The 26,623-nt window shown below is 43.1% G+C and overlaps 1 protein-coding gene across 1 annotated transcript in view; it reads right to left on the reverse strand.

The window, feature by feature from the left end:
• NCOA1 (nuclear receptor coactivator 1) overlaps window positions 1–26,623 on the reverse strand; it is a 64,468-nt gene that overhangs the window by 7,142 nt on the left and 30,703 nt on the right. The window contains exons 12-20 of the mRNA XM_077781777.1: window positions 23,058–23,202; window positions 20,380–20,440; window positions 17,749–17,878; window positions 12,043–12,462; window positions 7,838–7,897; window positions 5,787–6,107; window positions 2,115–3,276; window positions 1,890–2,031; window positions 563–743 (exon numbers count right to left, since the gene is read on the reverse strand). Of these exons, the coding sequence (XP_077637903.1) occupies window positions 563–743; window positions 1,890–2,031; window positions 2,115–3,276; window positions 5,787–6,107; window positions 7,838–7,897; window positions 12,043–12,462; window positions 17,749–17,878; window positions 20,380–20,440; window positions 23,058–23,202 (2,622 nt within the window). The remainder of the gene's footprint in view (window positions 1–562; window positions 744–1,889; window positions 2,032–2,114; window positions 3,277–5,786; window positions 6,108–7,837; window positions 7,898–12,042; window positions 12,463–17,748; window positions 17,879–20,379; window positions 20,441–23,057; window positions 23,203–26,623) is intronic.

Genomic DNA, 26,623 nt, shown 5'->3' on the forward strand with positions numbered 1-26,623 from the left:
ATTCGGAATATCCTGATTTTCGGGATTTTTGGTGGGATTTGGGGATTCGGGATCTCCCTATTTTTGGGATTTTTGGTGGGATTTGGGATCTGAGTTTGTTGGGATTTTGGGATTCAGAATATCCCGATTTTCGGGATTTTTGGTGGGATTTTGGGATTGGGGCTCTCCTGATTTTTGGGATTTTTGGTGGGATTTTGGGATCCGAGTTTGTTGGGATTTTGGGATTCAGAATATCCTGATTTTCGGGATTTTTGGTAGGATTTTGGGATTTGGGATCTCCCGATTTTTGGGATTTTTGGTGGGATTTGGGATCTGAGTTTGTTGGGATTTTGGGATTCGGAATATCCTGATTTTCGGGATTTTTGGTGGGATTTGGGGATTTGGGATCTCCCGATTTTTGGGATTTTTGGTGGGATTTGGGATCCGAGTTTGTTGGGATTTTTGGTGGGATTTTGGGATTCGGGACCTCCCAATTTTTGGGATTTTGGTGGGATTTTGGGATTGGGGCTCTCCCGATTTTGGGCGTGCTTTGTGTTTCCCTCCCGTTCCCGCCGTTCCCGACCTGCTCCGAGCAGACGGATCCGATGCCGGCCATGACGGGATTGATGGGAACGCCGCCGGGAACGCCGGGAACGCCGGGAACGCCGGATCCGCCTCCGGAGCCGCCGGGCCCGGCCATGGACACGGTGATGCTCATGTTGTTGTACATCCCCGGCGCCGCCGCGCCCGCCGGCCCGAACACGCTGCCGGAACGGGAAAATCCCTCCGATCCCAAATCCCCGGGATTTCGGGAATCGCCCCCATCCACCCACCCCCCTCAGCATTCCCAAAAAAAAAAAAAAAAACCCCAAAAAAATCCCGGAATTCCCAACGGGATGGCGGCGGTTCGGTTCCGTCTCGGTCCCCGTCTCAACGTTGGGATTTCCTCGGGTGATCCCAAGGATTTTCTGGGAATTTTTTTTCCCAGTTTCCTGTTCCTTTCCCAGGGAATTCCCTGTGTTCGGCAAGGAGTCGGGATTTTGGGAATTCCCGGATGGTTTGGTGGGAAGGGATCTTAAGCGGAAGCCTCCGGAATATTCCAGGATCTGATTTTTCCTTGGAAAAATTCCAAGGGTGAGGCGGCCACAGATTCTCTGGGAATTCCTGGAATTCCTTCCCAAATCCCTCCCATTTTTCCAGGGAATTCCCTCCATTCCCAGCCTGACATTGGATCCATCCCCATCCCAGCTCCTCACCGGGAAGGAATTTTGGGAATTCCCTGGGAATTTGGGACTCCAGGAAGTCTTTTTCTACCCCCAAATTCCATAAAATTCCCTCGGGATGGATCCTGAGCGTCCCGGATCCCAAAATCCCAGAATTCTTTGGGATGGGATCCACGGATCTTCAATCCCATCCCATTCCAATCCCAGTTCCAGGTGGATCCAACCTTTCCTTGGACATTCCCAGGGATTCTCTGGGAATTCCAGCCCGGCTGGGAATTCCTTCCCAAAATCCCACCCGAAGCTCCCTTTGCCCTGGAGTTGCTCCCGTCCTAAATCCCAATCCCATTCCCGGCCCCATTCCCATTCCCATTCCCATTCCCATTCCCATTCCCATTCCCATTCCCATTCCCATTCCCAATCCCAATCTCCAATCCCAATCTCCAATCCCAATGGCCAATCCCAATCTCCAACCCCAATCTCCAATCCCAATGGCCAATCCCAATGGCCAATCCCAATGGCCAATCCCAATCTCCAATCCCAATCTCCAATCCCAATCTCCAATCCCAATCTCCAATCCCAATGGCCAACCCCAATGGCCAATCCCAATGGCCAATCCCAATCTCCAATCCCAATCTCCAACCCCAATGGCCAATCCCAATCCCAATCCCACCATCGCCGTTCCCTCACCCGTTATTCCCGACTCCGGCGGCCGGCCAGGCCTTCATCTCCGGCGTTTGGTAGGCGGGCGGTGCCGGCGGCGCCGGCGGCAGCTGCGGCGGCACCAGGGGCCCGCCGGGGCCCGGCGCGAATCCCGCTGGATCCGCCGCGCCTGCCGAGCCGGCGCCGCGTCAGCGCCGGGAACGGCACCGAGCCGGCGCCGGGAACGGCTCCGCGTCGGCACCGAGCCGGCACCGCGTCGGCGCCGGGAACGGCACCGAGCCGGCACCGGGAACGGCGCCGGGAACGGCTCCGCGTCGGCACCGAGCTGGCACCGCGTCGGCGCCGCGTTCCCGATTCCCGGCTTTCCACCCGCCCAACCCATCCCGGGGATTTCCGCCGGGAGTTTGGAGCTCTTGGCGTGCGTGGGAGGGGAGGAATTCCCAAAAAATTCCCCCAAGACCCCAAATATTCCGAATTCCCGAATGTCCCGAACACCCTGAATGTCCCAAATAATCACAGTTATCCCGAATATCCCAAATGTCCTGGATGTCCCAAATGTACTGAATATCCCAAATGTCCCGAATATCCTGAATATCCCAAATATCCCGAATATCCCAAATGTCCCAAATGTCCTGGATGTCCCAAATGTACTGAATATCCCAAATGTCCCGAATATCCTGAATATCCCAAATATCCTGAATATCCCAAATGTCCCAAATGTCCTGGATGTCCCAAATGTACTGAATATCCCAAATGTCCCAAATATCCTGAATATCCCAAATATCCCGAATATCCCAAATGTCCCAAATATCCTGAATATCCCAAATGTCCCGAATATCCTGAATATCCCAAACAGCCCAAATATCCCGAATATCCCAAATATCCTGGATGTCCTGCTTGTCCCAAATGTACTGAATATCCCAAATGTCCCAAATGTCCCAAATATCCTGAATATCCCGAATGTCCCAAATATCCTGAATATCCCAAACAGCCCAAATATCCCGAATATCCCAGATGTCCCAAATGTCCCAAATATCCTGAATATCTCAAACAGCCCAAATATCCTGAATATCCCAAATATCCCAAATGTCCCAAACATCTTGAATATCCCAAGTCTCTGAAATGTCTCGAACACCCCAAAGACCCCAAATACCCCAAATATTCCGAATGTCCCAAATATCCTGAATATCCCAATTATCCCAAACGTCCTGAACATCCCAAATGTCCCAAACGGCCCAAATATCCCAAAAGTCCCGAATATCCTGAATATCCCAATTATCCCAAATATCCCAAATGTCCCGAATATCCTGAATATCCCAAATACCCCCAATGTCCCAAATATCCCAAATGTCCCAAAAACCCGGAATATCCCGAACACACCAAATATCCAAAATGTCACAAATATTCCAAACATCTGAAATATCCAAAATCTCCCAAAGTTCCCCCGAATCCCCCGAAATGTCCCAAATACCCCAAACATGCCAAATATCCTGAATATCCCAAATATCCCAAATGTCCCAAATATCCCAAATGTCCTGAATATCCCAATACCCAAAATATTCCGAATATGCCAGATATCCCAAATACCCCAAACACCCCAAATATTCGGAATACCTCAAGTATCCCGAATGTCCCAAATGTCCCAAATACCCCAAATTTCCTGAATATCCCAAATATCCCAAACATCCCAAATGTCTTGAATATCCCAAATACCCCAAACGACCCAAATATCCCGAATATCCCGAAAATTCCAAATACCTCAAGTATCCCAAATGTCCCAAATGTCCCGAATATCCCAAATACCCAAAATGTCCCAAATACCACGAACGTCCTGAATATCCCAAATCTCCCAAACACCCCGAATATCCCAAATATCCCAAATGTCCCAAATATCCTGAATATCCCAAATCTCAAAAATGTCTTGAAAACCTCAAAGGCCCCAAATACACCAAATATTTCGAATGTTCCAAATATCCTGAATATCCCAAATATCCCAAATAACCCAAATATCCCAAATGTCCCAGATGTCCCAAACAGCCCAAATGTCCCGAACGTCCCAAATACCCCAAATACCCCAAATGTCCCAAATATCCCAAACACCCCAAATATTCGGAATACCTCAAGTATCCTGAATATCCCAAGCATCTCAAATATTCCCAAATGTCCCAAATGCCTCAAACACTGCGAATATCCCAAATATCCCGAGTACCCCAAATACCCCAAACACTCCAAATATCCCAAATATCCTAAATAACCCAAATATCCCAAATGTCCCCAAATGTCCCAAATACCCCAAATATTCCAAATGTCCCAAACGGCCCAAATATCCCAAACGTCCCGAATACCCCAAATACCCCAAATATCCTGAACGTCCTGAATATCCCAAATAACCCAAATATCCCGAACGTCCCGAATACCCCAAATACCCCAAATATCCTGAACGTCCTGAATATCCCAAATATCCCAAATATCCCAAACACCCCAAAAATCTCAAACATTGCAAATATCCCAAACATCCCGAGTACCCCAAACACTCCAAATATCCCAAATACCCCAAATACCCCAAATATCCCAATTGTCCTGAATGACACAAATGCCCCAAATGTGCCCAAATGTCCCGAATACCCCAAGCACTCCAAACACCCCAAAAATCCCAAAAATCCCAAACACCCCAAATATCCCAAATATCCCGAACGTCCCGAATACCCCAAATATCCCAAATGTCCTGAATGTCACAAATGTCACAAATGTGCCTAATTGTCCCAAATGTCCCAAATACCACAAGCACTCCAAACACCCCAAAAATCCCAAAAATCCCAAACACCCCAAATATCCTGAACATCCTGAATTCCCCAAATATCCCAAATGTCCCGAACGTCACAAATGTCCCAAAGACCCCAAACACCCCAAAATATCCCAAACACCCCAAAAATCCCAAACACTGCAAATATCCCAAATGTCTCAAATGCCCCAAATATCCCAAATACCCCAAAACTCCCAAATATCCCAAACACCCCAGAAACCCATAAAATCTCAAACACTGCAAATATCCCAAACGTCCCGAATAACCCAAATCTCCCAAATGTCCCGAATGTCACAAATGTCCCAAATATCCCAAATGTCCCAAATGTCCCAAATGTCCCAAGCACCCCAAATATCCCAAACGTCCCAAATACCCCAAATACCCCAAATGTCCCAAATATCCCAAATCTCCCAAACACCCCAAATATCACAAACACCCCAAATATCCCAAATCTCCCAAATATCCCAAACACCCCAAATCTCCCAAATCTCCCAAACAGCCCAAACACCCCAAATATCCTGAACACCCCAAATATCCCAAACACCCCAAATATCCCAAATCTCCCAAACAGCCCAAACACCCCAAATCTCCCAAACAGCCCAAATATCCCAAATACCCCAAACACCCCAAATATCCCAAATACCCCAAACACCCCAAATATCCCAAATAACCCAAACACCCCAAATCTCCCAAATATCCCAAACACCCCAAATATCCCAAATGTCCCAAACAGCCCAAACACCCCAAATATCCCAAATATCCCAAACACCCCAAATCTCCCAAATATCCCAAACACCCCAAATATCCCAAATGTCCCAAACAGCCCAAACACCCCAAATATCCCAAATAACCCAAACACCCCAAATCTCCCAAACACCCCAAATATCCCAAATGTCCCAAATACCCCAAACACCCCAAATATCCCAAATCTCCCAAATATCCCAAACACCCCAAATATCCCAAATCTCCCAAACACCCCAAATATCCCAAATGTCCCAAACAGCCCAAACACCCCAAATATCCCAAATGTCCCGAATATCCCAAATGTCCCAAACAGCCCAAACACCCCGAATCACCCAAACACCCCAAACACCCCAAATCCCCCCAAAATCCGTACCTGCCCCGGGGTACTGGAAGAGGCCCGGCTGCGCGGCGGCGCCGGCTCCGAAGGCGGCTCCGGGCACCCCTCGGCCGCCGCGGCCGCCCGGCGCCGCCGCCTCGCCGAAGCCGAATCCGTACGGGAAGGGCTGGGCCGGGCTCGGGGGCGGCCGGGCCGGGCTGGCCACGGGGATTTGGGCGGAATTCCCGAAATTCTGGTGCTGCTGGTGCTGCTGGTGGTGGCGCAGGAGCAGCGCGCGCTGCTGCAGCAGCTGCCGCTGCCGGTGCTGCTGGCTGTAGAGCTCCCGCTGCCGCTGCGCCAGCATCTGCGCGTTCAGCGGCGCCTGCCGGCCCGGAAAAACCCACAGTTCAGCCCGAAAAATCGGCCCGAAATTCCTCCCAAATAGCGTCCCGAAAAGCCCGAAATTCCTCCCAAATAGCGTCCCGAAAAGCCCGAAATTCCTCCCAAATAGCGTCCCGAAAAGGCCAAAATTCCTCCCAAATAGCGTCCTGAAAAGCCCGAAATTCAGCCCAAAAACCGTCCCGAAAAGCCCGAAATTCAGCCCAAAAACCGTCCCGAAAAGCCCGAAATTCCTCCCAAATAGCGTCCTGAAAAGGGCGAAATTCCTCCCAAAAACCGTCCTGAAAAGGCCGAAATTCAGCCTCGAATTTCCCAAAAAAGCGTCCCGAAAATTCCAAAGTTCATCCCAAAAACCGTCCTGAAAAGCCCGAAATTCAGCCCCGAAAATCCCAAAAAAGCGTCCCGAAAAGCCTGAAATTCAGCCCCAAAAATCCCAAAAAAGCATCCCGAAAATTCCAAAGTTCATCCCAAAAACCGTCCTGAAAAGCCCGAAATTCAGACCAAATAAATCGCCCCGAAATTCCTCCCAAATAGTGTCCCAAAAAGCCCAAAATTCCTCCCAAAAACCATCCGGAAAAGCCCAAAATTCCTCCCAAATAGCGTCCTGAAAAGGCCGAAATTCCTCCCAAAAAACGTCCCGAAAAGCCCGAAATTCAGCCCTGAAAATCCCGAGAAAGCGTCCCGAAAATTCTGAAATTCCTCCCAAAAACCGTCCTGAAAAGCTCGAAATTCAGCCCCAAAAATCCCAAAAATGCATCCCAAAAAGCCCAAAATTCCTCCCAAATAGCGTCCCGAAAAGGCCGAAATTCAGCCTGAAAAATCGCCCCGAAATTCCTCCCAAAAACCGTCCCGAAAAGGCCGAAATTCCTCCCAAATAGCGTCCCGAAAAGGCCGAAATTCAGCCCCGAAAATCCCAAAAAAGCGTCCCGAAAATTCTGAAATTCCTCCCAAAAACCGTCCCGAAAAGCCCGAAATTCAGCCCCGAAAATCCCAAAAAAGCGTCCCGAAAATTCCAAAGTTCATCCCAAAAACCATCCTGAAAAGGCCGAAATTCCTCCCAAAAACCGTCCTGAAAAGCCCAAAATTCAGCCCGAAAAATCGCCCCAAAATTCCTCCCAAATAGCGTCCCGAAAAGCCCAAAATTCCTCCCAAAAACCGTCTGGAAAAGCCCGAAATTCAGCCCCAAAAATCCCAAAAAAGCGTCCCAAAAATTCTGAAATTCCTCCCAAAAACCATCCCGAAAATCCCAAAATTCAGCCCTAACAGCCCGAAATGCAGCCCAAAAATCATCCAGAAATATCAAAAAAAACCCACCCCAAAATTCAAAAAAAATCACCCCAAAAATAATCCCAAAAAGGCATTCCAAAAAATCAAATATTCATCCCAAACCCCAAACCCCAAAATTCCCAAATCCCAAACCCCAAACCCCAAAATTCCCAAATCCCAAAATTCCCAAATCCCAAATCCCAAACCCCAAAAATCCCAAACCCCAAAATTCCCAAATCCCAATTCCCAAATCCCAAAATTCCCAAAATTCCCAAATCCCAAATCCCAAAAACCCCAAACCCCAAACCCCAAAATTCCCAAACCCAAAACCCCAAAAACCCCAAACCCCAAATTCCCCAAATTCCCCAAATTCCCCCAAATTCCCCAAATTCCCCCAAATTCCCCAAATTCCCCCAAATTCCCCCAAATTCCCCAAATTCCCGGTACCTGTGGCGCCCCCTGCTGGAGCTGCGGCGGCAGCGCCCCCTGGCGGCCCTGGGGCAGCAACTGCGGGGGGAGAGGAAACCATCCCATAATGATCCCAAAATAACCCAAAAAGATCCCAAAATCACCCCAAAATCATCCCAAAATATCATCCAAAAACCATCCCAAAATAAACCCAAAATAATCCCAAAATTATTCCAAAATCATCCCAAAATCATCCCAAAACCATGCCAAAATAATCCAAAATTATCCCTAAATAATCCCCAAATTATCCCAAAGTCATCCCAAAATCCTCCCAAAATTATCCCAAAATTTTCCAAAAACCATCCCAAAATAATCCCAAAACCATCTCAAAATAATCCAAAATTATCCCAAAATCATCCCAAAATTTTCCAAAAACCATCCCAAAATAATCGAAAATCACCCCAAAATCACCCCAAAATCCTCCCGAAATCATCCAAAATTATCCCTAAATAATCCCCAAATAATCCCCAAATCATCCCCAAATCCTCCCAAAATCATCCCCAAATCCTCCCAAAATCATCCCCAAATTATCCCAATGTCATCCCAAAAATCCTCCCAAAATCCTCCCAAAATATTCCCAAAATCATCCCAAATAATCCAAAATTATCCCAAAATCATCCCAAAAGCATCCCAAAATCATCCAAAATTATCCCTAAATAATCCCAAAATCATCCCAAATTATCCTTAAATAATCCCCAAATTATCCCAAAGTCATCCCAAAAATCATCCCAAAATCCTCCCAAAATAATCCCCAAATCACCCCAAAATCCTCTCAAAATAATCCCAAAATTATCCAAAAACCATCCCTAAATAATCCCTAAATTATCCCAAAGTCATCCCAAAATCACCCCGAAATTATTCCAAAATCCTCCCAAAATCCTCCCAAAACCATCCCAAAATAATCCAAAATTATCCCAAAATCCTCCCCAAAATCACCCCAAAATCCTCCCCAAAATCACCCAAAAACAAACCCAAAATAACCCAAAACCAAACCCAAAATAACCCAAAAACAAACCCAAAATAACCCAAAACCAAACCCAAAATAACCCAAAAACAAACCCAAAATAACCCAAAAACGCCCCAAAAACCCCCAAAAATTCCAAAACAATCAAAAAACCCCAAAATGACCCCAAAGAAACCCCAAAACAGCGCCAAAAACACCCCAAAAAATTAAAAACCAAATCCCAAAACAATCCCAAAAATCCCTTAAACAGCCCTAAAAAATGTTCCCAAAAAATCCCAAACCAATCCAAAAAAACCCCAAAAATGACCCCAAAAAAACCCAATTTTTTTGCTATAATTTGGGATTTTTTCAGGATTTTTTTGTGGGATTTTTTGGGGGGTTTTTGGGATTTTTGGGGGGAATTTTTCAGGATTCTTTTGAAGTTTTTTTTGGGAATTTTTGGTGATTTTGGGGATTTTTTGGGGGAGGATATTTTGGGGTTTTTTGGTGGCTTTTCAGGATTATTGAGGGTTTTTTTCACAATTTTTTTCTTTTTTTTTTTGAATATTTTTTGGGGTTTTTTGGGGTTTTTTGGGTTTTTTTTGGGATTATTTCAGGATTTTTTGGGGTTTTTTTGGAATTGTTTTAGGATTTTTTTGGGTTTTTTTTCAGGATTTTTGGGGTTTTTTTGGGATTGTTTCAGGATTTTTTGGGGTTTTTTTTGAATTGTTTTAGGATTTTTTTGGGTTTTTTTCAGGATTTTTGGGGTTTTTTTGGGATTGTTTCAGGATTTTTTGGGTTTTTTTTGGAATTGTTTTAGGATTTTTTTGGGTTTTTTTCAGGATTTTTGGGGTTTTTTTGGGATTGTTTTGGGATATTTTTGGGGATTGTTTCAGGATTTTTTTGGGTTTTTTGGGATTGTTTTAGGATATTTTTTGGGATTTTTTTCAGGATTTTTTGGGATTTTTTCCAGGATTTTTGTGGGATTTTTTCAGGATATTTTTGGGGTTTTTTTGGGATTGTTTTGGGATATTTTTGGGGATTGTTTCAGGATTTTTTTGGGTTTTTTTGGGATTGTTTTAGGATATTTTGTGGGATTTTTTTCAGGATTTTTTGGGATTTTTTCCAGGATTTTTGTGGGATTTTTTCAGGATATTTTTGGGGTTTTTTTTTTTGTGTCATTTTTTATCATTTTTGGTGGTTTTTTTTTTTTATTTTGTTGTGATTTTTTCAGGTTGTTTTTTTTTTATTATTTTCCAGCTTTTTTTGTGAGATTTTTACCATATTTTTGGGGATTTTTTTGGGTTTATTTCAGGTTTTTTTTAACGATTTTTTTGGGATTTTTTCCTGATTTTTTCAGATTTTTTCCAGGAATTTTTTGGAGATTTTTCCGGGTTTTTCGGCAGCTTTTTTGGGATTTCGGTGGGATTTTTTTAGGAATTTCTCAGGATTTTATGGTGTGATTTTTTCAGGGTTTTTTTGGGATTGTTTCAAGATTTTTGGAACCATTTTTCTCGCATTTTTTTCCCATATTTTTTGGGATTTTTTCAGGATTTTTGGGGTTTTTTTCAGCAATTTTTGTGGTTTTTTTCAGGGTTTTTTTTCAAGATTTTTTGGGATTTTTTCCAGGTTTTTTTTCCGGGATTTTTTGGGGTTTTTTCAGAATATCTTTTTATTTTTTTCAGGATTTTTCTCAGTTTTTTTTCAGGTTTTTTTGAGTTTTCTCGGGATTTTTTGGGGAACGTTTTCAGGTTTTTTTTTCAGGATTTTTTTGGGTTTTTTCCCTGATTTTTGCTGCCGCTTTCCCAAATTTTTCGGGATCCCTTCCGGATTTCCCGGGGATCCTTTTTGGGGTTTTCCCCCATTTTTGGGTGGTTTTGGGGCCGTTCCTCACCTGCTGCAGCCACAGCGCGCTCGGTGCTTCAGCGTTCCTTGGGATTTTCGGGGATTTTTTCTTAAATTTTCCCAGGATTTTTTGGGATTTTTTTCAGGATTTTATGGTGTGATTTTTTTAGGATTTTTTTGGTGTTTTTTTTTCATTTTGGTGCGATTTTTCCGGGGTTTCTTGGGGATTTTTCAGGATTTTTGTCAGGTTTCTTTCAGGATTTTTTTTTGTTTTTTCCCAGGATTTTTGCTGCCATTTCCCAAATTTTTCGGGATCCCATCTGGATTTCCCGGGGATCCTTTTTGGGGTTTTTCCCCATTTTTGGGTGGTTTTGGGGCCGTTCTTCACCTGCTGCAGCTGCAGCCGCAGCGGGTTGGGGCTTCAGCGTTCCTTGGGATTTTCGGGGAGTTTTTCTTAAATTTTCCCAGGATTTTTTGGGATTTTTTTCAGGACTTTATGGTGTGATTCTTTTAGGATTTTTTGGTGGTTTTATAGAATTTTGGTGCGATTTTTCCAGGGTTTTTTGGGGATTTTTCAGGATTTTTGTCGGGTTTTTTTCAGGATTTTTTTTTGTTTTTTCCCAGGATTTTTGCTGCCACTTCCCCAAATTTTTCAGGATCCCATCCGGATTTCCCGGGGATCCTTTTTGGGGTTTTTCCCCCATTTTTGCTCACCTGCTGCTGGCCCTGCAGGCGCTGCTGCAGCTGCAGCCGCAGCGGGTTGGGGCTTCAGCATTCCTTGGGATTTTCGGGGATTTTTTCTTAAATTTTCCCAGGATTTTTTGGGATTTTTTTCAGGACTTTATGGTGTGATTCTTTTAGGATTTTTTTGGTGTTTTATTTTTAATTTTGGTGCGATTTTTTGGGGATTTTTCAGGATTTTTATGCCCTTTTCCCTGATTTTTTTTTGTTTTTTCCCAGGATTTTTGCTGCCATTCTCCCAAATTTTTCGGGATCCCTTCCGGATTTCCCGGGGATCCTTTTTGGGGTTTTTCCCCCATTTTTGGGTGGTTTTGGGGCCGTTCCTCACCTGCTGCAGCTGCAGCCGCAGCGCGTCGGGGCTTCAGCGTTCCTTGGGATTTTTGGGGATTTTTTCTTAAATTTTCCCAGGATTTTTTGGGATTTTTTTCAGGACTTTATGGTGTGATTCTTTTAGGATTTTTTTGGTGTTTTTTTTTAATTTCAGTGCGATTTTTCCGGGGTTTTTTGGGGATTTTTCAGGATTTTTGTCGGGTTTCTTTCAGGATTTTTTTTTGTTTTTTCCCAGGATTTTTGCTGCCACTCTCCCAAACTTTCCGGGATCCCATCGGGATTTCCCGGGGATCCTTTTTGGGGTTTTTCCCCCATTTTTGCTCACCTGCTGCTGGCCCTGCAGGCGCTGCTGCAGCTGCAGCCGCAGCGGGTTGGGCGCGCTCGGGGCCCGCGGCCGCGGCGCCGCGTTGGGATGCGCCGGGAACGCGCCGCGAGGAGGAGGAGGAGGAGGAGGAGGAGGAAGAGGAGGAGGAAGAGGAGGAAGAGCAGCAGCAGGAGGAGGAGGAGGAGGAGGAGGAGGAGGAGCAGCCACGGCCCCCGGGACGCCTCCGAACGGCGCCTTCGGCCTCGGCATTCCCGGGAAATTCCCGGCCAGGCCGGGAGCGGCCGAGGATGAGGATGAGGAGGAGGAGGAAGAGGAGGAAGGAGGGAAGGGCTGGGGGAACATTCCGGGTTTTTGCTCCAGGAGCGGCGGCGGCGCCGGGTGCGGCTGGAATCGCTCCGGCAGCGGCTCCAGGCTGCCGCCCTGAGCGGGAAATGCGGGATCAGAGCCGGAATTCCCGGCTCCGATTCCCAGCCCGGCCCAAAATCCACTTGGAACAAAATCCCAAATTCTCATCCCGGCCCAAAATCCATTTGGAACCAAATCCCAAATTCCCAGCCCTGCCCAAATTCCCAGCCCGGCCCAAAATCCATTTGGAACCAAATCCCAAATTCCCAGCCCAGCCCAAAATCTACTTGGAACCAAATCCCAAATTCCCAGCCCGGCCCAAAATCCACTTGGAACCAAATCCCAAATTCCCAGCCCAGCCCAAATTGCAATCCCGGCCCAAAATCCATTTGGAACCCATCCCAAATTCCCAGCCCGGCCCAAAATCCACTTGGAACCAAATCCCAAATTCCCAGCCCGGCCCAAAATCCATTTGGAACCAAATCCCAAATTCCCAGCCCGGCCCAAAATCCACTTGGAACCAAATCCCAAATTCCCAGCCCGGCCCAAATTGCAATCCCGGCCCAAAATCCATTTGGAACCAAATCCCAAATTCCCAGCCCGGCCCAAAATCCATTTGGAACCAAATCCCAAATTCCCAGCCCGGCCCAAAATCCATTTGGAACCAAATCCCAAATTCCCAGCCCGGCCCAAAATCCATTTGGAACCCATCCCAAATTCCCAGCCCGGCCCAAAATCCACTTGGAACCAAATCCCAAATTCCCAGCCCGGCCCAAAATCCATTTGGAACCAAATCCCAAATTCCCAGCCCGGCCCAAATTCCCATCCCGGCCCAAAAATCACTTGGAACCAAATCCCAAATTGCCTTCCCCGCCCAAAATCCATTTGGAACCCATCCCAAATTCCCAGCCCAGCCCAAAATCCATTTGGAACCAAATCCCAAATTCCCATCCCATCCCAAAATCCCTTCCTGGCCCAAAATCCATTTGGAACACAATCCCAAATTCCCATCCCATCCCCAAATCCATTTGGAACACAATCCCAAATTCCCATCCCGGCCCAGAATCCATTTGGAACCCGATCCCAAAATCTCTTTGGAGCCCAATCCCAAAATCTCCTTGTGTCCCAAAATCTCTCTGAAATCCCATCCCAAAATTCCTTCGGTCCCCAAATCCCTCTGGATCCCAAAAATCCCATTGGAGCCCAAATTCTTGGAGCCCAATCCCAAAATCTCCTCCGAGTCCAAAATCCCTTTGGAATCCCATCCTGAAATCCCTTCCCAGCCCAATTCCAAATTCTCTTCGAAATCCCAATCCCAAAATCTCCTTGAATCCCAAAATCCCTTTGGAGTCCATCCCAAAATCTCCTTGAATCCCAAAATCCCTTTGGAGCCCAATCCCAAAATCTCCTTGGATCCCCAAATCTCTTTGGAATCCCATCCCAAAATTCCTTCAGATCCCAAAATCCCTTTGGAGCCCGATCCCAAATTCTCTTTTGATCCCAAATTCTCTTTGAAATCCCATCCCAAAATCAGCTTGGATCCCAAAATCCCTTTGGAATCTCATCCCAAAATCCCTTCGGTTCCAAAATTCTTTTGGAATCCCAATCCCAAAATCTCTTTGGACCCCGATCCCAAAATCCCTTTGGATCCCAAAATTTCCTTGAATCCCAAAATCCCTTTGGAATCCCAAAATCCCTTTGGAATCCCATCCCAAATTCCCTTCCCAACCCAAAATCCCTTTGGATCCCAATCCCAAAATCTCCTTGGATCCCAAATTCTCTTTTGATCCCAAAATCCCTTTGGAATCCCATCCCAAATTCCCTTCCCAAACCCTCTTTGGATCCCAAATTCTCTTTTGATCCCAAAATCAAATTTGGATCCCAAAATCCCTTTGGAATCCCAATCCCAAATTCTCTTTGGATCCCAAATTCTCTTTCAAATCCCAATCCCATTTTTTTCCCCTTTTTTCCCCATTTTTTCCCATTCCCACCCCTCATTTTTCTCCCTGTTTTCTCCATTTTTTCCCCATTTCCTCTTGTTTTTTTCCCAATTTTTTCCCCATTTCTTCCCCATCTTTTCTCCATTTTTCCCTGATTTTTCCGCCATTTTCCCTCCGATTTTCCCTGTTTTTTCCCCAATTTTCCCCCAATTTTTTCCCATTTATTCCCAATTTTTTTCCTACTTTTCCCATTTTTCCCCATTTCTTGGTTTTTTCCCCCATTTTTTCCCCACTTCTCTGCCATTTCCCCTCCAATTTTCTCCATTTTTACCCCAATTTCCCCCCTGATTTTTCCCATTTTTTCCCCTTTTCCCCCCATTTTCTCCATTTTTCCCTGTATTTCCCCATTTTCCCCAATTTTTCCTGTTTTTCTCCTTTTTTCCCCCCAATTTTCCTCCTGTTTTTCTCCATCTTTTCCCCATTTCTTCTTGTTTTTTCCCCAATTTCCCGGATTTTTCCCAATTTTCCCTTTTTTTCCCCATTTTTGGCCCCTGATTTTTCTTCTCTTTTTCTCCATCTTCTCCAATTTTTCTTGGATTTTCCCCCATTTTTCTTGGTGGTTTTTTCCCATTTTCCTTGTTTTTTCCCCCATTTTTCTTGGTGGTTTTTTCCCATTTTCCTTGTTTTTTCCCCCATTTTTCTTGGTGTTTTTTTCCCATTTTTCTTGTTTTTCCCCCCATTTTTTCCTCATTTTCTCCTCTACTTTTCCCCTTTTTTTCCCCCATTTCTCCTCCATTTTTTCCCCATTTTCCCTCCGATTTTCTCCATTTTTACTCCAAATTTCCCCATTTTCCCCCCGTTTTTTCCCCATTTCCCCCCCAATTTTCCCCCATTTTTTTCCCATTTATTCCAAATTTCTCAGTGGATTATTTTCCTCATTTTCTCCTCTACTTTTCCCCTTTTTTTCCCCCATTTCTCCTCCATTTTTTCCCCATTTTCCCTCCGATTTTCTCCATTTTTACTCCGAATTTTCCCATTTTTTCCCCGATTTTCCCCCCGTTTTTTCCCATTTATTCCCAATTTATTCCCTGATTTTTTCTCACTTTTCCCTCATTTTCTCCCCTACTTTTCCCCCAATTCTCCCCCACCTTTTCCCCATTTTCCCTCCAATTTTCTGCATTTTTACTCCAATTTTCCCCCGATTTCCCCCATTTTTTTCCCTGATTTCCCCGTTTTTTCCCATTTATTCCAAATTTTTTTGCCCTTTTCTCCTTTTCTCCTTTTTCCCTGTTTTTTCCCAATTTTTTTCCCCATTTCTCCCCCATCTTCCCTCTGATTTTCTCCATTTTTACTTCAATTTTCCCCCATTTTTTCCCCAATTTTCTCCCAATTTTCCCCCATTTTTTTCCCATTTATTCCCAATTTCTCTGTGGATTTTTTCCCCTTTTTCCCATTTTCCCCGATTTTTTCCTCATTTTCTCCCCTACTTTTCCCCTTTTTTCCCCCATTTTTCCCCCATTTTCCCTCCGATTTTCTCCATTTTTAATCCGAATTTTCCCATTTTTTCCCCAATTTTCTCCCTTTTTTTTCCCATTTATTCCCAATTTCTCTGTGGATTTTTTCCCCTTTTTCCCAATTTTTTCCTCACTTTCTCCCCTACTTTTCCCCCTTTTTCCCCCATTTCCCCCCCATCTTTTCCCCATTTTTCCCCCGATTTTCTCCATTTTTAATCCGAATTTTCCCTTTTTTTCCCCGATTTTCCCCCGATTTTTTTCCCATTTATTCCCAATTTCTCCCCTGATTTTTTCCCCTTTTTCCCATTTTTTCCTCATTTTCTCCCCTACTTTTCCCCCTTTTTCCCCCATTTCTCCCCCATCTTTTCCCCATTTCCCCTCCAATTTTCTCCATTTTTCCCCTGTTTCTCCCCCATTTTTTCCCTATTTTTCCCCTCTTTTTTTTCCCATTTATTCCAATTTTTTTTGCCCTTTTCCCCTTTTCTCCTTTTTCCCTGTTTTTTCCCAATTCTTTTCCCCATTTCTCCCCCATCTTCCCTCTGATTTTCTCCATTTTTACTTCGATTTTCCCCCCTTTTTTCCCCAATTTTCTCCCTTTTTTTTTCCCATTTATTCCCAATTTCTCTGTGGATTTTTTCCCCTTTTTCCCATTTTTCCCAATTTTTTCCTCATTTTCTCCCCTACTTTTCCCCCTTTTTTCCCCCATTTCTCCTCCGATTTTCTCCATTTTTAATCCGAATTTTCCCATTTTTTCCCCGATTTTCCCCCGTTTATTTTTTCCCATTTATTCCAAATTTCTCTGTGGATTTTTTCCCCTTTTTCCCATTTTCCCCGATTTTTTCCTCATTTTCTCCCCTACTTTTCCCCTTTTTTTCCCCATTTTTCCCCCATTTTCCCTCCGATTTTCTCCATTTTTAATCCGAATTTTCCCATTTTTTCCCCGATTTTCCCCCGTTTATTTTTTCCCATTTATTCCCAATTTCTCAGTGGATTTTTTCCCCTTTTTCCCAATTTTTTCCTCATTTTCTCCCCTACTTTTCCCCTTTTTCCCCCATTTCTCCCCCACCTTTTCCCCATTTCCCCCCCAATTTTCTCCATTTTTCCCCCGTTTCTCCCCCATTTTTTCCCCGATTTTCACCCGGTTTTTTTCCCCGTATTCCCGGTTTTTTCCCGGATTTTTTCCCGTTTTTTCCCCGTCACCTGGAGCAGTTTGTCGATGCCGAGGGCGCGGTCGAGCTCGGCCAGCTCGGTGTCGTCCCTCCCGCTCCGCAATCTCCTTTTCCCAATTTCCCCCGTTTCTCCCCCATTTTTTCCCTGATTTTCCCGTTTTTTTTCCCATTTATTCCAAATTTTTTTGCCCTTTCCCCCTTTTCTCCTTTTCCCCTGTTTTTTCCCAATTTTTTTCCCCATTTCTCCCCCATCTTCCCTCTGATTTTCTCCATTTTTACTTTGATTTTCCCCCATTTTTTCCCCAATTTTCTCCCAATTTTCCCCCTTTTTTTTTCCCATTTATTCCAAATTTCTCAGTGGATTTTTTCCCCTTTTTCCCCATTTTTTCCTCAATTCTCCTCTACTTTCCCCCCTTTTTCTCCCCCATTTCTCACCCACTTTTTTCCCATTTTCCCTCCGATTTTCTCCATTTTTAATCCGAATTTTCCCATTTTTTCCCCGATTTTCCCCTGTTTTTTTTCCCATTTATTCCCAATTTCTCCCCTGATTTTTTCCCCTTTTTCCCGATTTTTTCCTCATTTTCTCCCCTACTTTTCCCCCTTTTTTTCCCCCATTTCCCCCCCAATTTTCTCCATTTTTCCCCCGTTTCTCCCCCATTTTTTCCCCGATTTTCACCCGGTTTTTTTCCCCGTATTCCCGGTTTTTTCCCGGATGTTTTCCCGTTTTTTCGGTGTCACCTGGAGCAGTTTGTCGATGCCGAGGGCGCGGTCGAGCTCGGCCAGCTCGGTGTCGTCGCGGCCGCTCAGCAGCGCCAGGAGCTGCTCCAGCAGCGCTCGCTCCTCGCCCGGCCCCGGCGCCTCCTCCAGCCTGCCGAGAAATCCCGGGAATGCTGAATTCCAGGAGGGAAAAATCCCGGGAATTCACAGCCGGGAAAACAACGGGAGTGCGGAATTCCAGGAGGGAAAAATCCCGGGAATTCACAGCCGGGAAAACAGCCGGAGTGCGGAATTCCAGGAGGGAAAAATCCCAGGAATTCCAGGGGGGAAAACAACAGGAATTCACAGCTGGGAAAACAGCCGGAGTGCGGAATTCCCGGAGGGAAAAATCCCGGGAATTCACAGTTGGGAAAAACAACGGGAGTGCGGAATTCCCAGAGGGAAAAGAACGGGAATTCACAGAGGGAAAACAATGGGAATGTGGAATTCCCAGAGGGAAAAGAACGGGAATTCACAGCTGGGAAAACAACGGGAATGCGGAATTCCAGGAGGGAAAAGAATGGGAATTCACAGCCGAGAAAATCCCGGGAATGCGGAATTCCAGGAGGGAAAAATCCCGGGAATGCACAGCCGGGAAAACAACGGGAATGCCGGATTCACGGAGGGAAAACAACGGGAGTGCGGAATTCCCGGTGGGAAAAGAACGGGAATTCACAGCCAGGAAAACAACGGGAATGTGGAATTCCCAGAGGGAAAACTACGGGAATTCACAGCCGGGAAAACAGCCGGAGTGCGGAATTCCAGGAGGGAAAAATCCCGGGAATTCACAGCTGGGAAAACAACGGGAATGCGGAATTCCCGGCGGGAAAAGAACGGGAATTCACAGCCGAGAAAATCCCGGGAATGCGGAATTCCAGGAGGGAAAAATCCCGGGAATTCACAGCCGGGAAAACAACGGGAATGTGGAATTCCAGGCAGGAAAAGAATGGGAATTCACAGCTGGGAAAACAACGGGAATGCCGAATTCCAGGCAGGAAAAGAATGGGAATTCCGGATTCCCAGCTGGAAAAACAATGGGAATTCCCCATTCCCAGAAGGAAAAAAAATGGGAATTCCCCATTTCCAGCCAGAAAAACGGGAATTCCCCATTCCCAGACAGAAAAAGAACGGGAATTCCGGAATTCCCAACCGGAAAAATTCGAATGGGCACATGGGAAATGGGAATTCCCAGCCGGAAAATCAACGTGAATTCCGGAATTCCCAGCCAGAAAAACAATGGGAATTCCCCGAATTCACAGCTGGAAAAACAACGGGAATTCCGGAATTCACACACAGAAAAATGGGAATTTTTTGCTTGGAAATGGGAATTCCAAAACTCCCCCCTGGAAAAATGGGAATTTGTGCTGGGAAAACGGGAATTCACACCTGGAAAAACAACGGGAATTCCCCAATTCACAGCCAGAAAAAAAAATGGGAATTTTGGGCAGAACCCTGGGGAATGTTGGGAATAGCTTGGGGAATTTTGGGAAAATTTTGGGAAAAACCCTCAGGAATTTCGGGAAATTTTATAAAAGCCCCTCAGGAATTTTGGGGGAATTTTGGGAAAACCCCTCAGGAATTTTGAGAATAGCCTGGGGAATTTTGGGAAAACCCCTCCAGAAATTTGGGAATAACCTCTCAGGAATTTTGGGGAATTTTATAAAAACCCCTCAGGAATTTTGGGAATAGCCTGGGGAATTTTGGGAAAATTTTGGGAAAAACCTCTCAGGAATTTCGGGGAATTTTATAAAAACCCCTCAGGAATTTTGGGGGAATTTTGGGGGAATTTTGGGAAAACCCTTCAGGAATTTTGAGAATAGCCTGGGGAATTTTGGGAAAACCCCTCCAGAAATTTGGGAATAACCTCTCAGGAATTTTGGGGAATTTTATAAAAACCCCTCAGGAATTTTGGGAATAGCCTGGGGAATTATGGGAAAATTTTGGGAAAAACCTCTCAGGAATTTCGGGGAATTTTATAAAAACCCCTCAGGAATTTTGGGGGAATTTTGGGAAAACCCTTCAGGAATTTTGAGAATAGCCTGGGGAATTTTGGGAAAACCCCTCCAGAATTTTGGGAAAAGAGTCAGGAATTTTGGGGAATTTTATAAAAACCCCTCATGAATTTTGGGAATAGCCTGGGGAATTTTGGGAAAACCCCTCCAGAATTTTGGGAAAAGAGTCAGGAATTTTGGGGAATTTTATAAAAACCCCTCAGGAATTTTGGGGAAAATTTGGGAAAAACCCTCCGGAATTTTGGGAAAACCCTGGGGATATTTTGGGAATAACCTGGGGATATTTTGGGAAAATTTTGGGAAAAGCCCTCCAGAATTTTGGGAATAACCTGGGGATATTTTGGGAAAAATCCTCCGGAATTTTGGGAAAAACCCTCCGGAATTTTGGGAATAACCTGGGGATATTTTGGGAAAATTTTGGGAAAAGCCCTCAGGAATTTTGGGGACTTTCAGGAAAACCCAGGGGAATTTTGAGAGAAAACCTCGGGAATTTTGCCCCAAAATTTGGGGAATTTTGGGCAGAACCCTGGGGAATGTTGGGAATGTTGGGAATGTTGGGATTTTGGGGATTTTTGGGATTTTTGGGAATTCGGGCACTCACGGCTCGGCCTTGGGGCGCGGCGGCGCCTCCGGAACGGCCCCGAGGGGCGGCGGCTCCGCGGCTGCGGAAAAAACACGGAAAATTTGGGAATTTGGGGAATTTTGGGGATTTCTGGGATTTTTGGGGGGATTTTTGAAAGGATTTTTAAGCAATGTTTCAAGATTTTAAGAGAATTCTTTAGGATATTTAAAAATTCTTAGGAATTTTCGTAAAATTTTGGGGAACTTTTTTGGGAATTTTTGGGAAATTTGGGAATTTTTGGGCAAATTTTTGGGATTTTTTTAAAGGATTTTTAAGGGAATTTTTCAGGATTTTTTTTAAGCAATTATTCAGGATTTGTAGAAAACTTTTTAGGATTTAAAAAAAATTTTAAGGAATTTTCTTGAAATTTTGGGAGTTTTGGAGGGAATTTTTGGGAAAATTTGGGAATTCTGGGGGATTTTTGGAAAGGAATTTTTTGAATTTTTGAGATTTTTAGGGAATTTTTAGAGATTTTTAGGAATTTTTGGGGATTTTTTTGGGCATTTTGGGGAATTCTTGGGGCATTTTAGAGAATTTTCGGGGAATTTTGGGGAATTTGGGGAGTTTTGGGGATTTTTTGGGTATTTTTCGAATTTTTTGGGAATTTTTTGGCAAATTTTTGGGATTTTTTTTAAAGGAATTTGGAGCAATTTTCAAGGATTTTTAGAGAATTTTTCAGGTTTTTTCAAAATTTTTAGGCATTTTCTTGGAATTTTGGGAACAGTTTTGGGAATTTTTGAAAAGGAATTTGGGAATTTTTAGGGAATTTTTGGGGAATATTTGGGGAAATTTTGGAAAATTATGGGGGATTTTGAGGGAATTTGGGATGTTTTTGAGGAATTTTGGAATTTTGGGGATTATTTTGGGGCATTTTTTTGATTTTGGGGAATTTTTGGGAATTTTATTGGATTTTGGGGAAATTTGGGAATTTATGGGGATTTTTTGGGAATTTTTTTAGGGATTTTTGGACAATTTTTTGGGATTTTTTGAGGAATTTTTTTGATTTTTTAAAATATCTTGGGGAATTTTTAGGGATTTTTTTTGTTTTCTGGGATTTTTTTAATATTTTGGGAAATTTTGAAGGGATTTTGAAGAATTTTTTTGTGTTTTTGGATTTTTGGGAGATTTTTTTGGGGTTTTTCAGGATTTTTGGGAATTTTTTTTGAATTTTGGGGGAAATTTGGGGAAAATTTTGGGGAGTTTTTGGGATTTTCCAGGAATTTTGGGATTATTTTGGGAATATCTGGGATTGTTGGGAATTTTTAAGACTTTTTGGGGAATTTTGGGGATTTTGTGGGATTTTTGTGCAAATTTTTCAGGATTTTTTGGGACTTTTAGGGAATTTTTTTGGATTTTCCCCCCCTGCTCCCCCCCCCCGGAATTTTCTGGAATTTTCCCAGAAATTTCAGGAAATTCAGGAAATTTCTGGAATTTTCTGGAATTTTTTCCCCGCAAATTTTTCTGTTTTTTTTTTCTTTTCTTTGTCATTTTTTTTTTATTTTTCATTTTTCTGAAATTTTTTCATCATTTTTCTGGGAATTTCTCGAATTTTCCAGATTTTGTTTTTATCCCAGATTTTTCCTGGTATTTTTCCAGCCTTTTTCCCTAAAAAATTTTCCAGAATTTTTGAAAATTTCACTGAATTTTCCCCGGAATTTTTCAGCCATTTTTTTTTTAATTTCTCACAATTTTCCTGGCATTTCACCTCATTTTCTGGAATTTTTCAGGAATTTTCTGGAATTTCATGAATTTTCTGGAATTTTCTGGAATTCCAGGATTATTTTTTTCCCACAGAATTTTCCTTTTATTTTTAAAGGTTTGGGTTTTTTTTCCCCCAGAATTTCCCAGAATTTTCTGGAATTTTTTTAAAATTTTCCAGAAATTTCCAAAATTTGAGGGAATTTTATGGAATTTCCTGGAATTTCCCAGAAATTTTCTGGAATTTTTTTTTTTAAGTTTCCCATAATTTTACTGTAATTTCATTGAATTTTCCAGATTTTTTTTGAATTTTATTTTTTATTTCTCAGAATTTCCAGAAATTTTCTGTAACTCAATGGAATTTCCCAGAAATTTTCTGGAATTTTTTTTTTTTTTTAAAGTTTCCCGGAATTTTCCAGAATTTTTTTTGTAATTCCATGGAATTTTCAAGAAATTTTCTGGAAATTTTTTCTTAATTCCTCAGAATTTCCAGAAAATTTTGGACATTTTTTTTTTTAGTTTCCAACAATTTTCCAGTAATTTAATGGAATTTCCCAGAATTTTCTGGAATTTTTTTTTTTTTTTTAATTTCTCAGAATTTCCAGGAATTGTTGGAATTTTCATTTTTAAAGTTTCCTGGAATTTCCTGCAATTTTTTTGAATTTTCCAAAATTTTCTTGAAAAATTTCTCAGCATTTCCAAAAATTTTTAGACTTTTTTAAAAAGTTTCCCAGAATTTTCCAGAAATTTTCTTTAAATTCATGGCATTTCCCCAGAAATTTTCTGGAATTTTAATTTTTTTTTTAAGTTTCCCAGAATTTTCCGGAATTTTTCTGTAATTTCACTGAATTTTCCAGAATTTTTAGGAATATTTTTTATTAAATTGCTCCGAATTTCCATAAAATGTTGGGATTTTTCCCATTTTCCGGGATGTTCCCGAATTCCTGGCATTTCCGTACCTGTGGGGGCTCTGCTGGGCTGCAGGGGGGTCACTGCCGACATTCCCGACATTCCCGGAATTCCCGGAATTCCGGCGTCGCTCCCGGGCGCCGCTTTCTCCAGGGGGGGCAGGAGCTGCTCCAGCTGCTCCAGCTCGGCCGAGAACTGCGGGAAAAGAGGGAAAATTCGGGATCAAAGAGGGCCAAAAATCCGGGAATCAACTGGGAAAAATCCCAAAAGAAACTGGGAAAAAATCTGGGATTAACTGGGAAAAGTCCCAAAAGGAACTGGGGAAAATCGCAAAAGGAACTGGGGAAATTCTGGGATTAACTGGGAAAATCCCAAAAGAAACAGGGAAAAATTCTGGGATTAACTGGGAAAAATCCCAAAAGGAACTGGGGAAAAAATCTGGGATTAACTGGGGAAAATCCCAAAAGGAACTGGGGAAAAATCCGGGAATAAACTGGGAAAAATCCCAAAAGGAACTGGGAAAAATTCTGGAATAAACTGGGGAAAATCCCAAAAGGAACTGGGGAAAAATCTGGAATAAACTGGGGAAAATCCCAAAAGAAACTGAGGAAAATCCCAAAAAGAACTGGGAAAAAAATCTGGAATAAACTGGGGAAAATCCCAAAAGGAACTGGGGAAAAATCTGGGATTAACTGGGAAAAATCCCAAAATAAACTGGGGAAAATTCTGGAATAAACTGGGAAAAATCCCAAAAGGAACTGGGAAAAATCCCAAAAAGAACTGGGAAAAAATCTGGGATTAACTGGGAAAAATCCCAAAAGAAACTGGGGAAAATTCTGGGATTAACTGGAAAAAAATCTGGGATTAACTGGGAAAAATCCCAAAAGAAACTGGGGAAAATTCTGGAATAAACTGGGAAAAATCCCAAAAGAAACTGGGAAAAATTCTGGGATTATTTGGGAAAATCCTGGAATAAACAGGGAAAAAGTCTGGGATTAACTGAGAAAAATCCCAAAAGGAACTGAGGAAAATCCCAAAAAGAACTGGGGAAAAAATCTGGGATTAACTGGGAAAAATCCCAAAATAAACTGGGGAAAATTCTGGAATAAACTGGGAAAAATCCCAAAAGGAACTGGGAAAAATCCCAAAAGGAACTGGGGAAATTCTGGGATTAACTGGGAAAATCCCAAAAGAAACTGGGAAAAAATCTGGGATTAACTGGGAAAAATCCCAAAAGGAACTGGGGAAAATCCCAAAAAGAACTGGGAAAAAAATCTGGAATAAACTGGGGAAAATCCCAAAAGGAACTGGGGAAAAATCTGGGATGAACTGGGAAAAATCCCAAAAGGAACTGAGGAAAATCCCAAAAAGAACTGGGAAAAAAATCTGGAATAAACTGGGGAAAATCCCAAAAGGAACTGGGGAAAAATCTGGGATTAACTGGGAAAAATCCCAAAATAAACTGGGGAAAATTCTGGAATAAACTGGGAAAAATCCCAAAAGGAACTGGGAAAAATCCCAAAAAGAACTGGGAAAAAATCTGGGATTAACTGGGAAAAATCCCAAAAGAAACTGGGGAAAATTCTGGGATTAACTGGAAAAAAATCTGGGATTAACTGGGAAAAATCCCAAAAGAAACTGGGGAAAATTCTGGGATTAACTGGAAAAAAATCTGGGATTAACTGGGAAAAATCCCAAAAGAAACTGGGGAAAATTCTGGAATAAACTGGGAAAAATCCCAAAAGAAACTGGGAAAAATTCTGGGATTATTTGGGAAAATCCTGGAATAAACAGGGAAAAAGTCTGGGATTAACTGGGGGAAATCCCAAAAGAAACTGGGAAAAAAATCTGGGATTAACTGGGAAAAATCCCAAAATAAACTGGGAAAAATCCCAAAAGAAACTGGGAAAAATTCTGGGATTAACTGGAAAAAATCCCAAAAGAAACTGGGAAAAATTCTGGGATTAACCGGGAAAATTCCTGGAATAAACTGGGGAAATTCCTGGGATTAACTGGGAAAAATTCTGGGATTAACCGGGAAAAATCCCAGAATAAAACAAGAAAAATTCTGGGATCAGATGGGAAAAATCCCAAAATAAACTGGGAAAAAGTCTGGAATAAAGTGGGAAAAATCTTCGGATCAAACAGGAAAAAGTCTGGAATGAACCAGATCCCAAATTCCCAGAAAATTCCCAAAGAATTTCCCAGGGAAAATAAGGAAAAAATCCTGGAATCAGATCCCGAATTCCCAAAATTCCTGGAATTCCCAAGGAAATTCTCAAGGAAAAGAAGGAAAAATCCTGGAATCAGATCCCAAATTCACGGAATTCCACGGAAATGGGATCAAAATTCCACAAATCCCACCCAAAACATTCCGGAATTCCAGAATTCCATGAAAATGGGGAGGAAAAATCCGGGAAAATTCCCAGAAAATCCTTGGGAACATCCAAGGAAATCTTGGAGCACCTCAAGATGGATCTCCAGGATTTGATGGGAATGGGAAGAAAAATCTGGGGAAATTCCCAGAAAATCCTTGGGAATGTCTAAAAATATCTTGAAATTTTGGGATTGGAGCGGGATGGGATCAAAACTCCACAAATCCCACCCGAAATATTCCAGAATTCCATGAAAATGTGCAGCAAAATCCAGGAGAATTCCCAGAAAATCCTTGGGAACGTCCAAGGAAATCTTGGAATTTTGGGATTGGAGCGGGATGGGACCAAAACTCAAAAAATCCCACCCAAAACCATTCCGGAATTCCGGAATTCCATGAAAATGAGGAGCAAAATCCAGTAAAATTCCCAGAAAATCCTTGGGAACATCCAAGAAAGTCCTGGAATCTTGGGATTGGAGCGGGATGGGATCGAAGCTCCACAAATCCCACCCGAAACGTTCCGGAATTCCAGAATTCCATGAAAATGGGGAGGAAAATCCGGAAAAATTCCCAGAAAATCCTTGGGAATGTCTAAAAAGCTCTTGGAATTTTGGGATTGGAGCAGGATGGGACCAAAACTCCAAAAATCCTCCCCAAAACCATTCTGGAATTCCAGGATTCCATGGGAATGGGAAAAAAAAAATCCAGTAAAATTCCCAGAAATCCTTGGGAATGTCTAAAAAAGTCTTGGAATTTTGGGATTGGAGTGGGATTGGACGGAAGCTCCACAAATCCCACCCGAAATATTCCAGAATTCCATGAAAATGGGGAGGAAAATCCAGTAAAATTCCCAGAAATCCTTGGGAATGTCTAAAAAAGTCTTGGAATTTTGGGATTGGAGTGGGATTGGACGGAAGCTCCACAAATCTCACCCGAAATATTCCAGAATTCCATGAAAATGGGGAGGAAAATCCAGTAAAATTCCCAGAAATCCTTGGGAATGTCTAAAAAAGTCTTGGAATTTTGGGATTGGAGTGGGATTGGACGGAAGCTCCACAAATCTCACCCGAAATATTCCAGAATTCCATGAAAATGGGGAGGAAAATCCAGTAAAATTCCCAAAAATCCTTGGGAATGTCTAAAAAAGTCTTGGAATTTTGGGATTGGAGTGGGATTGGACGGAAGCTTCACAAATCCCACCCGAAATATTCCGGAATTCCAGAATTCCATGGGAATGGGGGA

The sequence above is a fragment of the Lonchura striata genome, chromosome 3, assembly GCF_046129695.1.
Source record: "Lonchura striata isolate bLonStr1 chromosome 3, bLonStr1.mat, whole genome shotgun sequence".
NCBI classification, from domain to species: Eukaryota; Metazoa; Chordata; class Aves; order Passeriformes; family Estrildidae; genus Lonchura; species Lonchura striata.